This window comes from Vicugna pacos, chromosome 22 (assembly GCF_048564905.1).
Source record: "Vicugna pacos chromosome 22, VicPac4, whole genome shotgun sequence".
NCBI lineage: Eukaryota > Metazoa > Chordata > Mammalia > Artiodactyla > Camelidae > Vicugna > Vicugna pacos.
In genome coordinates this window covers 27892944-27909754 of record NC_133008.1, presented here as the reverse complement: position 1 = coordinate 27909754, position 16811 = coordinate 27892944, and the positions used below count along the sequence as shown (strand labels likewise).

Here is a 16811-nt window from a genome sequence, read left to right as displayed (position 1 = left end):
CTCTTGGCTGTGTCTGTGTGTGTGAGTGACTGTGTGACGCCCTGTCTGTCCAGAGGTGTCCACTGTGTGTGCAGGCGCGCCTTCACGTCCGTTCTGTGTGTCCGCATGGCGGCGCGGGCTCGTGCGTGACCACGCGTCTGTGTTAGTGCCTCCTTGCCCGCCCCCTCTGGGTGCATCTCTGCAGATTCACGATGTGCCTGTGAACCTCTCTGGTGTCCTGCATGTTTCTCCGTGGGCTCCTGCATTCACGTGTGTGACTGTCTGTGGTGTCACGAGTGCACGTGTGCGTGCCCTGTGGGTGGCGGTGTGCTGGTAAATGGCTAACAGCCAGCTCTCAGGTGGGGGCCACTGATTTGTAACATCTGCCCATTTGCATGCTGTCAATACCCTCCCCGGGGTCGATTTCAAAGGACCAGCGTGATGTCACTGAAGGCGAAATTGCAAAGGCGTGGCACAGCATATATCTTGATGGACAGATGTACATAGATACGTAGGTATAAAGCAGTATGGAATGCCTGTATGTGCTGTGTCCATCAAACAGTTTCAGCACCTATAAATAGCTTCAGGAGCACGACTAAGCAAAAAAGGTACCCAAACAACTAGGAAGGGAGGAATCGCTTCTTTTTAATTTTATTGTGGTAAAACACACAAGACACAGAACTTACCACTTGAACCACACTGAAGCGGGCAGTTCAGTGGCACTAGCGACACGGTGATGGATTTAAGGGATCATTACTTTGGTTCTTAATGTAATTTAACCACAAATTCATATGGCTACACTTTTTTACGATGGCGGCTTATAACCACCGGCTCACAAAATTCCTACACATTTAACAACCGGCTCTCAGGAGCCTAGAGGGCTGGCTCTGCCTGTCTCCGTGTCTCCTCACGGGCTCCCGCTGGCCTCAGCGTCCAGGTGTGTGTCCCGTGCGTGTGGCTCCATGAGTTTGCTTGCATAATGCTGTGTGTGCCTGTGCGCTGACCTGTCTCCGAGCGTAAAGGAGCTTAGGTGTGCCTTGCACGCACGCAGACGTGTCCGCGGGGCAGACCGCCCTGTCCTGACACCCCCGTGTCTTCTGGACCCACAGGCGTCTCGGCACCCGCAGGCCAGGGAGCCCGTGTCTCCCTGCAGGGACCCGCGTGCCCGAGTCCCCGCTGCAGCGGCCTGCTGGAGCCAAGCCTGAGCACTTCTTCCTGACCCCACCCTGACCGACTTCAGGTCAGCAGTTGCAATCAGCCGTGATGGGAGTGTTTCCATCACAGCAACCAGCAAATACTCCACATCTGGGGTTTCTGGGGTTTTTTCGGTCACGAGAGGTGGTTGTTGGGGGGAGGGTGGAGCTCAGGGGTGGGCGTGTGCTCAGCAGGCACGAGGTCCTGCGTTCCATCCCCAGGACGGCCACTGTTTTCAAAAAGTTAAGTAAAACTACCTCCCCCGCAAAAAAAATTTAAACATAATTAAAAAAAAAAAGAGAGAGAGGGAAAAAAAAAAGGTGCCTGTTACACCTTTAGCAGCGCAGCACGCGGCCCCGGCGTGCGAGCGTCTCGCGCAGCTGTGTGCGCGCCGTGTGCTCGGGTGAGGCCCCAGCGCCCCGTTCGCCTCGGCAGTTGGTGCCACAGGAAGCTGCCGGGCTGGGCGGTGGGTGCTGAGGCTCCCCCACCCCTGCGCCCGGTTCCCTGCCCCGCCTCCTCAAGACACCCACACGGCCCGGCGCCGGGCCGAGGGGGCGGGCTCCCCCCTCTAAAGCCGGTCCTGCGCGGGGCGCAGACCCCCTGCCTCCGCCGCAGCCTGGGGGTGCAGGCGCCAGCCAGGCGGGCACGCAGCTGAGGAAGAGGAAGCCGGGGCAGAGTTGGGTCACCCTGCGGTTACCCCGGGCCCTGGCCCGCAGAAGCTCCCCAGCCCTGGGCGGGTCAAAGCCCTGACCCTGGGTCGTGGGGGCTGCAGGAGCCCGCAGCCGGGCTGGGAACCCACAGCAGCGAGGACAAGGCTCCGTCTGGTGAGTGACCATCACCGGGGAGTGGGGGACAGGTGCACCAACAGAGACAGGGCGGCAGTGGGGCCTGGGGGACAGCAGACAGGCCATCCAGAAGGTTCTTCTCCACCTTCTTCTGGTCGGCCTGCTTCCCAAGTGAGGGGGGAGGCTCTTTGACCAGCGTGTTTGTCCTGCAAAGGTCTGTGGTTGTAAGAGGTCCTCCCAGGGGGGTGGGGTCCATGACGGACGACAAAGCAAGACAGGAGGATGGAGTCCCTTGTAGCCAGCGTTTGCGTGGGGGACAAGGGCCAGGGGATGAATGCGGAGGGCGAGGGGATGAGGCTCCCTGTGGCTGAGTCACCAGGAATGCTTTGCTTCTTAAACCAGAGATTTGGGGTGAAGAGAAAGGGCACGGCCCTCCCTGAAGCCGAATCCGAAAAGTGGGGCCAGGGAGTCTGACCTTCAAAGCAAACTCCCCTCCAGGCTGATGTCTGAGAGCCAGTCCCGAGCAGGGCTCCACCAGGGTCTTCCGAGGTCATCTGAGGAGGAGGACCCTCCACCCAGGCAGCCCTCCAGGTGGGAGCCTTCCCCGAGGGGAGGTGCCCCCGGGGGCTGCCATGGCCTCACACAGCCGGCTGCTGCGGTGGGGCGAGGGCGGGGAGGAAGGCTGTGGTTTCTACAGGGCACACCCAGGCCTGCTGCTTCTGCCCAGCCCCTGGTGCCAGCGCAGCCACCAGGTGGGTTTCAGGCATCCTGGGGCCTGGGAAAGGGGTCCGGAGCAGCCAGGAGGGGGTGGATTTGGAGTGGACAGCTGGGGCCAGAGAGGACGGAGCTGGCGAGTTAGGCTGGGGGTACGTCGGGGGAGGCCTTGAATGCTGCCCTCAGAGACCTGACTCTCCACGGAGAGCTCCGCTGGCCCGGCCACCTGCGGTTTGGGGGAAGGGCCTGACAACCAGTGGCGGCCGAGGAAGCGCTGCCCCTGCTCTCGGCCACCCCTGAGCTAGCTCAGCCCCACCGTGCGTGAGTCCCTCTGGGGGGGCTTCCTGGCAGAGGCAGGCTTTTTGCTGGACCTCGAAGCGCCGGTGGAATGTCAACTGCAGACCCATCAGAGTGTCTGGTCTGGGCCATTTCCCACATGCCCCCCGGGCCCCTCACCCCTGCCCAGGGCTAAACACCTGCCAGCGCTCCGTGCTGTTACTGCGATGACAGGATGTCTGTGTCAGCCAGTCATGGGCTCACACCCCAGCTCCCTAGCCTCTGTGTGGCTGTAGGCAAGTGACCTCACCACTCTGGCTTTTTGCCTGCTCCTGCGTAAAAGGGTTGTCGGAGACCTTGCATGTGAAATCATGACCCGGTGCCCAGCGTGCAGTGGGCGCTTCGGAAACATTGTCAGCCGTGCTCATTCTCTCGTATTCTGTCCCTGTCCCGAAGGCTGGCTTCCCTGAGGAGCCCCCCTCCAGGCCACATGCGTGCATCCTTGGAGACTTTCTGTGGCACCCCAAGGAAGAGGGGTGAATGGTGGGTCTCAGCCTCTATCCAGCATGTGGGGTGGGGCTTTGGAAGAGTGCCAAACAGAGATGGCCACCACCTCCTTGGACTCTGCTTGAGGTTGGCCCTTCCTCAAGAGGGGTGGGGTTTCAGCATCCGCAGGAGGGTGGGAACACAGCAATGGGGTTCACTTTGGAAGATCCCTTGGGACCCCCCCATGGAGAAGCAGCTGAATTGAAGGGGAGAGACTGGGGACTGGGAAACTGTCTCAGGAGGGGGTGGTGGCGACCAGGTCAGGGCAAGGAGGGCACAGACTGAGGGGAGGACAGGGGACAGGACCTGGGGACTCTTTGGTGGCTCTAGAGAGGGTCTGTGTCGTTAGGGAGTCCAGGACAAGGTGCTGATTCCTACTTGAATGATGGGCTAGGGATGGGGGCTGATTGGTTGATTTCAGAAGAGGCTGTGTTTGAGATGCTGGTTACTTAACTGCCTTTCATCTCAGTTTCCTCATCTGGACCATGGGGGTGAGGGAAGCGCCACTACCGTCATCCTGCCACGGCTGTGAAGGCTGAATGAGCTACTGCTGTAAAACCTTTGGACCGGTGCCTGGCGCACTCAGAGGCTCTGGTCAAATGTGAGCTTGCGTTGCTATTACTTCATCCCTGGGCTTCAGGCTGGCATGACCCCACCCCTGGTCCCCTAGTTGGCATCCCTCCCAATGCCTATCTTCTTACCTGTTCCCACACCTGCCCACCTGGACTCCAGGCTCACACAGTCTTCCAGAATCCTGCCTCTCCCCACCAAGAGGCGGGTCAGGGTGGAGCCCCTTCTGCCTGGACCTGGGCTGCTTCCACCTGGATCTCTCTCTCTCCTTCTCTCTTTCTCTCTCTCTTTCTCCCTCTCTCTTGACATGCACCTTGGGAGCCCTGAGCCTCTAGGAGAGGATTCCTTGAGGATGACACACAGGGGAGACAATAACAAAAGACCACATAGACACCTATAAAGAGAAAACTGAGGCACCCCAGCTGTTGGAGACTTCCCAACCATGTGAGCAAAGATGCCTTGTAGATGGCCCAGACCCCACGCATGCCTGGCTAGGATCTCATGAGCAGTCCTATGCCAGAACCACCCAGTCAGGCCATTTGCAAATTCCTGTCCCATGGAAACCTTGAGAAGTAATGAAAGATGGCTGCTGTTTTAATCCACTAGGTATTGGGGTGATTTGAGATACAGCAGTAGACAACCAAAACACCCTGCCCTGCACCCCAAAACGTAGTCCCTTAAAGCCACAGCCACACATTTAGCTCATGGTTTTTCTCCTTCCAGGTTTATTGAGATACAACTAACCTGCAGCACCGCATAAGTTTAAGGTGTGCAGCGTAACGATCCGTCCTGCATACAGCACGAAATGATTCTCACACTGTTTCGTGAACATTCATCATTTCATAACAGATACAAAGTTAAAGGAATAGAAAAAAATTTTGTGCGTGGTGAGAACTCTTAGAATTTACTCTTTTAACAAGAGTAAGGTGAGGAATGCAAACTTAGAGCACAACAGAGGAGGTGATTTTTTTAAACCTCCCTGAGCTGTTCTCTGGATTTCTACATATGCGTCTGGCTGTTTGTATATAACTGCCTGTTTTTGCATGTGTGCGTGTGAACGCATGTCCAGCTGTTTGCGTGTTTGTGTCTGCCATTGTCTCCACGCACTGGAGAGTGTGTTTGGTGGGTGTTGGTTGAATTGAGTGTGTGTCTTTCTGTGAGTGAAAGATTTGGGGCCACCTACTCATAATAAGATAGCGGAGGTGGTGAAGGGGGAGCAGACGGGATCCCTAGGGCTACTGGAGAGAGCATGAAGCGGCCAAGGACAGAGCCCTGGGGACACAGAGTTTACAGGTCACGCAGAGAAAGGAAGAGGAGCCAAGTCAGGAAAGGAGACTGAGAAGGAGCGGACAGAGGAAGAAGCAGTGTGGGAGAAATAGATTTCAAGAAGAGAGTGTCCAGTAAAGGTGAGACTGAAAAGTGCCCGTTAGATTTAGCCCCGGCAAGAGCTAGAAGACTTGAGGAGATGGAAATAAGACTTCAGAGACTGGTGGAGTCGAGTAGGTGTGTGCAGGTGAAGACAGAAGTGTGGGTAACTCTTTGAGAAGGGAGGGTGGAGGCTGAGAATTCCCTGAGGAGAGAAGGGACAGTCAGGAATCTTTCAGACACTAATGGAAATGCACGAAAGGAGGCTTCCACCACCAGGGGGCAGCACGTGTATGGACAGGCGCTGGTCGGCAGGCACACAGAGACACAGACGTAAAGACAGAAACACGCAGACACAAAGAAACCCAGGCAGACGCCAAAACCTCCTCACAGATGCCAGAAGCAGATCTCCCCAAGCCCCAGATGGGTGTGTAGATCCAGCCCCCCAGAGACTGCGCGCGCGCGTGCGCACACACACACAAACACACACACACACACACGAGGATCACAGAGATTTTTAAAACCCCTGAAATCATATCATTCAGCCATTTAGAAAAGGAAAGCTTGCCATTTGCCACAACATGGATGGACTTAGAAGGCATTATGCTAAGTGAAATAAGTCAGACAGAGAAAGTCAAATTCTATGTGAGCTCATTTATCTGTGGGATCTAAAAAAATAGCAACAACTAGACTCATAGAAAAAGAGACCAGATTTGCGGTTACCAGAGGCAGAAAGGTGGGGCCGGGGGCACTGGATGCAGGTGGCCAGAAGGGGCAAACCTCCGGTTTATAAGATGAGTAAGTCCTGGGGGTGTAAAGTGCAACACGGTGCCTGGAGGTAACACCTGCTGTGCCGTGTGTTTGAAAGTTGCTAAGAGGGTAATTCCTAAGAGTTCCCACAGGAACAACAACAAAAAACCTTTTTTTTTTTCTTTTTTCGTATCTATACGAGATGATGGGTGCTAACCAAACTCGCCGGGCTGGTCATTTCACAGTACCTGTCAGTCAGGTCATCATGGGGCACACAGGGCTGAATGTCAGTGATGGCTCAATACACTGGGGAAGAAACACTTAAATGCTTATTTATAGCCCCCCTCCATAGACAAGTTGGCACTCAAGACTTGAAAACACACGCTTGTGCTGGCACACAAATGCACGCCCAAGCACAGAGACAATGACTCACACACACACACAAGCACTCAGACACTCGCGTGTACCCGGGCCCACCTAGGATTCAGTCTGTGCTTGTTTTCTGAGGACCCCCCCCACCACTGTGCCCTTCGGCTCCTCCTGGGAATGTCTCGTCCAGCCAGGGTGAGAGCCCCAGAGGGCCGGGGAGGTGGGGGTAGTGCTAAGAGCTTGGCCTCCCCCAAAGCTGGAGTCCCCGGGGCCCCTCTGCCCCGGCCCCAAGCTCCCGTCAGCTGATGCAGCTGGCAGGCCCTGCCAGCAATCTCCGCCCCTCTTGCTGGCAGCCTGGCCTGGCAGGGATTCCCAGCCGATTGCCTTCTTCATCCTGCTGTTCACTCACTCACACTCTCACACACTCGGCCCCCATGGCTAGCTCGGCACTCAACCACTCCTGGCCAGCCCTCTCCAAGCTCTGGCTGAAGCGATGGGCCTTCAAGAGAGGTAAGGGGGCAGGCAGTGAGCCGCAGGCACCAGCCACCCGGGCAGGGCTCCCTGGACAGCCTGCCCACTGTCCCATCTCGCGCCTTCCCTAAACCCCGGGCACAGACTCTGCCTGGGCCAGCCCCAAATCCCATGATCTCTGGCTCCTCAGGGCCCCCACAGAACATCACGGACTTGTGGGGTTCCTCTTATCGCAAGGAGACATATCTCCAGGCTCAGCCAGGAACTGGTCTCAGGAGGTAAATTTGCCGCCCTGGGGCAGCCTGGTGGCCTCCTGCGGGGCTCCCGCTGCTGTTCGCTCCCGGATGGCTGCCGGACAGAGGCACAGGGAGGCAGCAAGAGGAAGGGGTTCTAGCAGACAACTCTCTTGAACACACACACATTGGCTAGTAGCCCTCCTGCGTGCCGGGGCCTCAGTTTACCTCTGTGGGGGCTGGAGAGGCCCTTTTATTATATCCCCCAAGGCCTGGGTGAATTGCTTTCAGAAAAAGATACTTCTTAAATCTCAGCAGGAGTCTTTGAAGACAACAAGATGGTGCCCAAGGCTACAGGGCGTGAGGGATAGTGTGATAAGAGCCCCCAGTACTCCCTGCAGAAGCTGAGTATGTGTCCATGAGTGAGTTTCCATGCAGGAGGGGAGCCGATGAGAAGATTCATTTGCTTGTTCATTACACACACTCTGGCTGAGAACCTATTGTGTGCCAGGCACTGTGCTAGAGGAGACAGGAATACAGGGGAGCTGGAGGCTGGGGCTGGGGAGACAGAGGGCGACCTGGGGGTTGGGATGCAATGGAAGGGAGGTCGTAATGGTGAAAGTTGCTGCCAGTTGTTGAGCCCTTGGGAAGCTGGGCTCAGAGAGGATGCGTGATGAGCTCAAGGTCACACAGCAAGCACACACTGAAGGAGGCGGGATTTGAAACTGGCTCTGTTCCAAGGTCACCTTTGTGGTGTGTTCTAACCAGTGAACAAAGCTGCCAGGGTGGGCAGCTGGAGGGCTTAGGGAGGCTTTTTGCCCCACCAGTGGATGGCAATGCGAGAGAATTAGTGCATTGACCTTGGACCACCAAGGTGTCCACCTGGGTCCCAGGTCCTTAGGAAGGTCTGCGCACTCCTGCCTGCCCAGCCCACCCTGCCTCCCTGCCCGGGCAGGTTGAGGCTTTGATTTACAGACTGGCAGGTAGGGAGAGTGAGTTGTGGGAACCAGTGGTGACTCTTAAACCCTTTTATGGCTGGTGCTGTGGGGGCTGCTAGTGGAAGAGGCTGCCTGGAACCTGAATGCAGGCTGATAGGCGGCTCCTTAGAGAGAAGCGTAGAGGTGGGGAGCAGAGAGTGACTTCGTAACAGCGTCCTTACAGTCTTGAGCATTGGAGGAAGAAGGGCCTTTTTGTGCCCCTTTTAAGCATCTCTCCTGGGCACCTGATGGGACCTCCTGGGGAAAAGAATGGAGTGGATCTGGGGAGGCAGACAAGGCTGGGGAAGAGGGACTGGGACCTGCAGTGAAGTCCCTGGTCAGGGCCCCACTGCCTCTTCCCCTCAGTTATTCCAACTACCATTCTGGCTATACTTTTTCCACTCATTCCCTAGGATGTAACAAGTGTGTATATACTGAGTGCCTTCTGTGTCTCAACTTGGTTTCCTTCTTGTATGGCTTCTCTGCCACAATTCTGCCTCCTTTCATCTACATTTCTCCCCTCATTTCCTCAGAATGCCATCTCCCAAATGTAATGGCTCACTGCCACTGGGTCACTGCCACTCCATTTATCCCAACTATCCATCCATTCATCCATCCATGCATCTACACATCCATCCATCCATTCATTCATCCACTCATTCATCCATTCAACCAGCCAGCCAGCCAACTATCCATCCATGTATCCATGTATCTATGCATGCATCCATCCATCCATCCACCCATCCACCCATCTAACCATCCACCCATTTAACCATCCAACTATCCATCCATCTAAACATCTACTTGTCCACCCATCTAACTAGCCAGTCAGCCAACTATCCTGGGAATTCACTGCAGGTCCCAATCCCCCTTCCCCAGCCTTGTCTGCCTCCCAAATCCACTCCATTGTTTTCCCATAGATCAATGCATTTGTGTATCCATCCATGCATCTAACCATCCATCCATCTATCCATCTAACCATCCATCCATCCATTCATTTAACTATCTACCCATTTAAACATCCATCCATCCAATCATCTACCCATTTATCCATCCAACCAGTCAACCAGACAACTTTCCCTTCAGCTAGCCAGCCAGCTAACCAACTATCCAACCATCTAGCCATCTACCCAACAATCCATGCATTCATCCATCCAGCCATCCACCCTTCTATCCAACCGTGTATTCACCCATTTACCCATTCATCAGCTCATCACAGGATAGCTTTGTGGTTATGAGCCCTTGCTTTGGAGTAAGAAATACCTGGGTTCACATCCCAATTCTGCCTCCTGCCAGTCTGCTGCGACCTTGGGCAAGACAGTACGTCTCTCTAAGCCTCACTTCCCCTTCCGTAATGTGGGAACTCAGAAGGATAGAGTACGCAAAGTGCATGACAGGTTTAGCACGAGGCAAGGCATATTGGAATTGATCAACACACATAAGATTTTACCACTTGGAACCTGGGATGTAAAAGTGGGTTGGATACAGTACCTGCCTTCGTGGACCTCATAGTCTGGAGCGGCGGTCAGGAAACTTTTTCTGTGAAGGACCAGAGAGTAAATATCTTCAACTTTTCGGGTCATATGATCTCTGATGCAACTACTGAACTCTGCTGTTGGAACACGGGAAACAGCCGTAGACAAGACGCACACGCGTGGGCATGGCTGTGTGCTACTAAAACTTTATTTACAAAATCAGGTGTTAAGCCAGACTGGCCTGTGAAATCCCAGCCTATAAGTGAACAAGTAAGCCAGTGGAAGTACAGCAGGCAGTGGGAAGTGGTTGCAGATCAACCCAGTGTCCTCTGGTTGAGACTGTCTGCAGAGGATCAGAGCCTTTGGGAAAGGATGGTGGGGACAGCCAGAGGCACGCAGGAGAATGGTGAGCGGGGGCTCGTGCGTGAGGGGGCTTTGAGAGGGTAGACTGAAAAGGGTTCAGAATGTTGTTCTGAGGGAACTGGGGTCTACGGGGTGGGGAGCAGAGGAAGGGGAGTGACTCTCTGAGATGTTGTGCCAGGAAGACACACCAACCACTGGGGCAGAAGATGGCAACTGGGGTGCACTGATGCTTGTGGTCGGCAATTCTGCAGGAAAACCTCCACAAGAGCTGCTGTTGTGTAGAGAGAGCAATAATGCAGGCTGATGTTAAGACGGTGGCAGAGGCCAAAAGAAGAGAGGGTGGAGTAGAGAAATTTCATGGGGGGGGTGAAATTGATGGGGCTGGTGTCCTGAGGGGCAGTGAGGAAGTGAGGCTCGTCTCCAGGTTTCTAGTGGGCTCACTGGGAAGACAGTATAGCCACACTGATGTGGGGGCACAGAAGGAGGATGGAAAACAATGAGTTTGTTCTTAGCAGCTTGAAGTTGGCGTATGGGTGGGAATATCAGGCAGGGATGACCAGAGGCCACTGGAGACAAAGTCTCAAGCTTTGGAGAGATAATCTGTCACCAGAATCAGAGCTCAGTGTGCAACAGCAGAGTCAGGGCCTGGGATCAGGGTTCAGTGCATGACCAGGGTTGGGGTTCAGCTTGTGGCACTAGGATGGAAATTCAATCCATGTCACCAGGATCAGGGCTCAGTCAATGACATCAGGATCAGGGCTCAGTCAATGACACCAGGATCAGGGCTCAGTCAATGACACCAGGATCAGGGCTCAGTCTATGACACCAGAATCAAGGTTCAGCCTATGACCCTGGGAAATGGCCTCAGTCTGTGACACAAAGATTGGGCCTCAACATGGGACACGGGGATCAGGTTTGAGTGTGTCATCAGAGTCACACTCAGCCTGTTCCTGGGTCAGAAGCTTCCAGGGAAAGAATAAACTCAGCCCTGGTCTTCCACCTTTAGCCTTTGTATTCCAGACCTGCAGGGTGGCAGGTGTAAGGCATGAGGTTCTGCCTTTGGCCTCTACAGGCTGTGGGAGGCCTCAGGCCTCCATACAACCCCTGCCTAAGAAAGCAGGGAGACCCTGCAGCCTCTCCTGAGGCCCCCTGGGGACTTGGCTAAGGGATGGGACTGTCTATCCAGGTGGCTTCCCCTCCCCTTCCCAGCTCCCATCAGCCTCCAGGACCCACCCCCACGTCTGGTTTTTCTCCTCCTTCACAGCCTGCTTGTTTTGTTCCTACATTTCCCTGAGTCATAGATGCTGCCTTGGCTTCCGGGTGGGGAAGACGGGAGATGCGAGGCTTAGCGAGGGCAGCAGAACAGGGTCACTCAACCAGCCTGTGAAAGCAGTGATGGTGGGCACCATGGCACTATCATGCACTGTGGCAGGCCAAGGGCGTTAAGGCTCACTTAGCTTTTTTTTCTTAATCGAACTATAGTTGGTTTACAATACTGTGTTAGTTTCAAGTGTACAGCAAAATGATTCAGTTAGATATATATTCTTTTTCATTATAGGTTATTACAAGATATTGAATATAATTCCCTGTGCTGCACAGTAAATCCTTGTTGTTTATCTATTTTATATAGAGTGGTGTGTATCTGCTAATTCTATACGCTTTTTTTTTAATTGAAGTGTAGACAGTTTACAATGCTGTGTTAATTTCTGGTGTACAGCATAGCGATTCAGTTACGCATATATGTACATATATATTCCTTTTTTATATTCTTTTTCACTATAGTCTATTACAAGGTACTGAATATATCTCCCTGTGCTGTACAGTAGGACCATGTTGTTCATCTATTTTATATATAGTAGTCAGTACCTGCAAATCCCAAACTCCCAATTTATCCTTCCACCCCTCTCTTTCCCTTCTGGTAACCATAAGTTTGTTTTCTATGTCTGTGAGTCTGTTTCTGTTTTGTAAATAAGTTCATTTGTGTTCTTTTTTTAGATTCCACATATAAGTGATATCCTACAATAGTTGTCTTTCTCTCTGTGACGTAGTCCACTTAGTATGATGCTCTCTTGGCCCATCCACGTTGCCGCAAATGGCATTGTTTCATTCTTTTTTAAGAAACCTCCAAACTGTTCCATAGAAGGCTCACTTATCTTGAAGTAAATGGAGCTGAAGCCTCATGTGCATCTGCCCCATCAAAGCTCTGTAAGGGGCCCCAGCATACAATTCACACATCAGACAATTCAGCCATTCAAAGTATCCAGTTCAATGGTTTTTAGAATATTTGCAGCCTTGTGCAACCATCACCATAATCAATTTTAGAACATTGTCATCACTCACAAGAGAAATCTGTATGACTGGATAAAGAAGTTGTGGTATATTTATACCATAAAAAAAGAATAAAATAATACCATTTGCAGTAACATGGATGGACCTGGTGTCATCACTTTGAATGAAGTAATCCAGAAAGAGAAAGAAAAATACCAAAAGATATCACTCATATGTGGAACCTAAAAAGGAAAAAGAGGACAATAATGAACTCATCTACAAAATAGAAACAGACTTACAGACATAGTAAACAATCTTATGGTTACCAGGGGAAAGGGTTAGGATAAATCTGGGAGTTTGAGATTTGCAGATGTTAACCACCATATAAAAAATAGACAAAAAACAAATCTCTTCTGTTTAGCACCGGGGACTATATTTGGTATCTTGTAATAACCTTTAATGAAAAAGAATATGAAAATGAATATATGGATGTATGACTGGGGCGTGATGCTGCACACCAGAAATTGACACATTGTAACTGACTATACTTCAATTAAAAAAAATAGAAATCTGTATCCTTCAGTTACCATCCCATAATTCCCCATTTCTCCCCAGCCATAGACCATCACTCACCTACTTTCCGCCTCTAGAGATTCATCTACTCTGGACATTTCTTATAGGTGGAATCACATAACATGTGGTCTTTTGTGACCAACTTCTGCTACACAATGTCTTCAAGATTCATTCATGTTGTAGCAGTGTCAAAACTCCATTCCTTATTGTGATCGGATAATACTCTATTGTTGTACATTTTGCATAGCCATTTATCCATTTATGGAAACCTGGGCTGTTTCCACTTTTAGGCTATTAAAAATAATGCTGCCAAAAACACTCCCGTGTAAGTTTTCAGGTGGCCCTAAGCTTTCCATTCTCTTGGGCAAAGACCTGGGAGTGGAATGGCTGGGTGGTGTGCCAACTTTTTAACTTTTTAAGGAAGTTCCAGAATGTTTTCCAATCTCCTTGTGTGTTTTATGCATGCACGCATGTGCACATGTAACATCTTTCCATTTGTCTGCTTATCAAACGTGTTTATTTCTGCCTGGGCTGTCTTCTGCTTGTTCTCGTGACTTCCCAAAGACGCAATTTTCCACTCAGAATTTTGTATTCTTTTTCTTAAAGAAGGCCCCTAAATTATACAGGTGTCAGAATTGGGGGCAGGGTGTGTACATTCACGGCTGGGACGAGAGGGAACGTGAGGGGGTACAGACAGCTCGCCTGCCATCGGGATAAAAAGGGACATCATTAACACTTCCCTCCGCCAGCAGCGATGGTGACAGGAAGGGCAGCCACAAAAATGTGTCACCCAATCCACACTCTTTGGAGGGTGAAGGGTGCTGGGTGGGTACAGTTAATCGTTACTTGTCTCAGTAGCATAAACCAGGACTGTCCCCAGCATACCAGGACATGGGGTCACCCAGCCATAGGGGATTCAAGCTAAGGAGTGAATGAGGACCTACTGGCACTTTGTCCAAAGGCATAGCTCTCCCGTCCCCACCCCCATGTCGGCCCCTCCTGGAGCCGCTATGGCTCTTACTGCGAACGTGCTGCTCAGTCTCTCCGTGTATCTCCCCAGCAGTCTCCTCGCCTCCACCTTCACCCACCTCCTCTAGCCTCTCTCCTCACCCCCCTGGTTTCAGCAGAGCCCAGGATGTCTTTGGAGGGGGCCATGGTGTGAAGGAGTCTAGATGTCGAGGCGATGCAACGTGGTGCGCATGAAAGAGGCACTGAAAGTGGAGGGTGGGCGGAGATTTGTGGAGCCAATAGGATGAGTCTTCAGGGAGGCGGCCCTAGAACAGAAATGGGGGCTCTTAGGCAGTGTGTCCTGCAGGAGCAGGGACAAGGTACAGAAGGAAGATCCTGCTGGACGTCAGTGGCTGGACCAAGACATTCGACCTTTTTACTGCAGGCAGTGGGGAGTCTCCGAGGGGACTGGAATAGGCAGGGGTGACGTGCTCCAGCTGCAGTGTAAGGGGCAGAGGAGGGGGCACTTGTTTCTCCCACAGGAAAGGGCTCAGCTCAAGACCTGAGGTCAAGCCAGGGCACCCTCCTGACCTGGAGGGCAGGGAAGGTGGCCAGGTCTGGCCAAGCATCCCAGGATTGAGCGCCATACAACCTGGGTCCTGAAAGGTGGGCTCCATCATATCCACCTTTGAGGTGAGGAAACTGAGGCTCAGAGAGGTGCCTCCCCGAAGGTGTGCAGCCATTAGTGGCAGGTCCAGGCCAGGACATGGTCTGACTGACCCCAAAGCCTTGTTTTCTCCTCTATGCTGTGCCACCCCGAGGTCCCTGGAACTCAAAGTACAATGTAGGGGCAGAGGCACCATCAGAGACCCTCTACAGGTGGACACTGGGTCCTTGCATTTGGCCTTAGGGGCCCATTCTGTCAAAGGAGGGCTTTTTACTACAGCAGACATGGCAAATCGATTTCAACTCCTGAGCCAACTGGGATCAGCAGGAGATAGCTGCCTGGAAATAGTGTGCTGGGGAGAACTCTGGCAGGAAAGAGCCTTGCGGTTGAACAGAAAATTTGCTGCGGGCTCCGGATGAGCAGTGGGAAGTGGTGGCATGTATGTTGGCTTAGAGATCATTGAAACCATCCTCCTCCACCACCCCATTTTAGAGACGAGAAAACTGAGGCCAGGGGGAACAGTGGCAGATGCAGAATCAGGCCTCCCAGATGAGCCCTGACATCTTGTCCCTTCTTCTCTCCCACCCACAGGCTCCGAGCCCAAGCCATGTGTCCAGCCCTTTGACTCTGAAGCTGCAGACTCGGCCACCAAGAGCAGCAGGGGAGCCTGGAGGCCTGAGCACCCAGACTTCTCCGCCATGGGGGATGAGCAGGCAGGTGTCTGTCTGCTGAGACAGGCAAGAGCTGATGTCGCCAATGGCAGCAAGTACACTTTATTTAGCACTTGCATTTTACCAGGCACTTTGTGTGCATTATTTTGGGGAACCCTCATTAAAACCTGGCGGAGCAGGTTACTATCTCATTTTACATCTGAGGAAATGAATCCTTCCTGGAACAAAAGAGGGAAGGTGGGATGAGTGGGGGAAGAGTTGGTGGATGGATGGAAGGAAGGACTGACAGAAGGGATGGATGGATGGATGGGTGAGTGGATATAAGGAAGAAACAGTGAAGGGAAGGAAGTGAGGAATGGATGGATAGAAGGGTGGTTAAATGGGTGCATGGGTGGGTAGGTGGATGAATGAAAAGGGAAGAAAAAGCTCCCATGGGGAGCTCTGAGCTAGAACAGCCCTGCGGGGTGGTCCCAGACCAGGCTGAGGTGGCCAGGTCATTACTTCCCCACATCAATCAGTTATGGCCCATGGGCTGCCCAGGAAGGGATGTGACTTCCCAGAAGGGGGCTGACAGCTGACAGCCATCTGCTGACAGCCCTCCCAGCCTCTGGGACAGCATGTCCTCACTCATTTTACCTGCACAGCAATCCTACAAGAAGGCAGCATTACACCCATTTTAGAGATGAGAAAACTGAGGCTCAGAGAGGGTTAGGAACTTGCCTGGGGTCACAGTAAGCTGATAAAAGCTTGCAGAGACACAAACCTTAATTAAGGCCTTTCTATCATTCAAGCCAAACCATCTGCCCCCGTTATTTGCTGTTTTATTTGAAACCAATTCCCTTTTTACATGATGAAATGGAATCAATATGCTTGAAGTTGCTTTGGTGTGCGATTTTTTCCCAATATACAATGAGATAAATAGCTATTTAGATTTTTTTTTAATGTTTATCCCTGTACTATCTAAATCTGCACACGGTAAGACTTTCTGCAGAGTGGGAATTCCTGGGGCGTCTCGCCTCTGGGTCTGCCAGGTGGGGGTTGGGGGGAAACTCATCCCCCAAGTTTCCCCAGGGTCCAGGCAGCAGGATTCTGGATTCATTGCATCCTCTCTGGGGTGTCGGGGCCAGCATAAGATGTTTAGTCAGATGCCTGGAAAGGCCCCCAATGGGCAGGCTCCCATTTCTCACCCAGGAGCTGTTGGAGGAAAGGGACGAGCTCGCCAGCAAAGGATGAAGCCACGTCCCCACCCCCTCCCTGTGCCTGCTGCAGAGAGCTGGGACAGCCTGTACCGCAGCTGCCCACCACCCCTCCACTCAAAGCCCTGGCCGGGTTCCCACTTCTGCCTCCTGTGAGGGAGGCCAGATACGGGAGAATGGGGTGGGGATGGCCAGCCCAGGCCAAGAGGCTGTCCTGACGTGTTTATATTTACAGGCAGATAAAAACCAGAGACACGAGGAAACCTTTGGGGCCATGGCAGAGGAGACAGGAGTCAGTAGAGGTTGTTCATGCACCAGCGATGGGTTGGAGTGATGTGGGGGAGGCTGCCGCTGAAGTCACAGGAGGGCCAGGGGAACCGGGGCCAGAGGTGTGGGTATTTGGACAGAGACTGAAGAAGAG

The 16811-nt window shown here is 52.7% G+C and overlaps 1 protein-coding gene across 3 annotated transcripts in view; it reads left to right on the top strand.

Annotated features, from left to right (window-relative positions):
• Positions 1-1613: 1613 nt before the first annotated feature.
• ARHGEF18 (Rho/Rac guanine nucleotide exchange factor 18) overlaps positions 1614-16811 on the top strand; it is an 80078-nt gene continuing 64880 nt past the window's right edge. For 2 of the 3 annotated variants that reach the window (XM_072947826.1, XM_072947824.1), the window contains exons 1-2: positions 1614-1997; positions 15115-15236. In XM_072947826.1, coding sequence (XP_072803927.1) covers positions 15222-15236 — 15 coding nt within the window. In that variant the 5' untranslated portion in view covers positions 1614-1997; positions 15115-15221. Of the gene's footprint in view, positions 1998-2360; positions 2550-15114; positions 15237-16811 lie in introns of all 3 variants that reach the window. The other variant, XM_072947825.1, reaches the window with a different exon arrangement.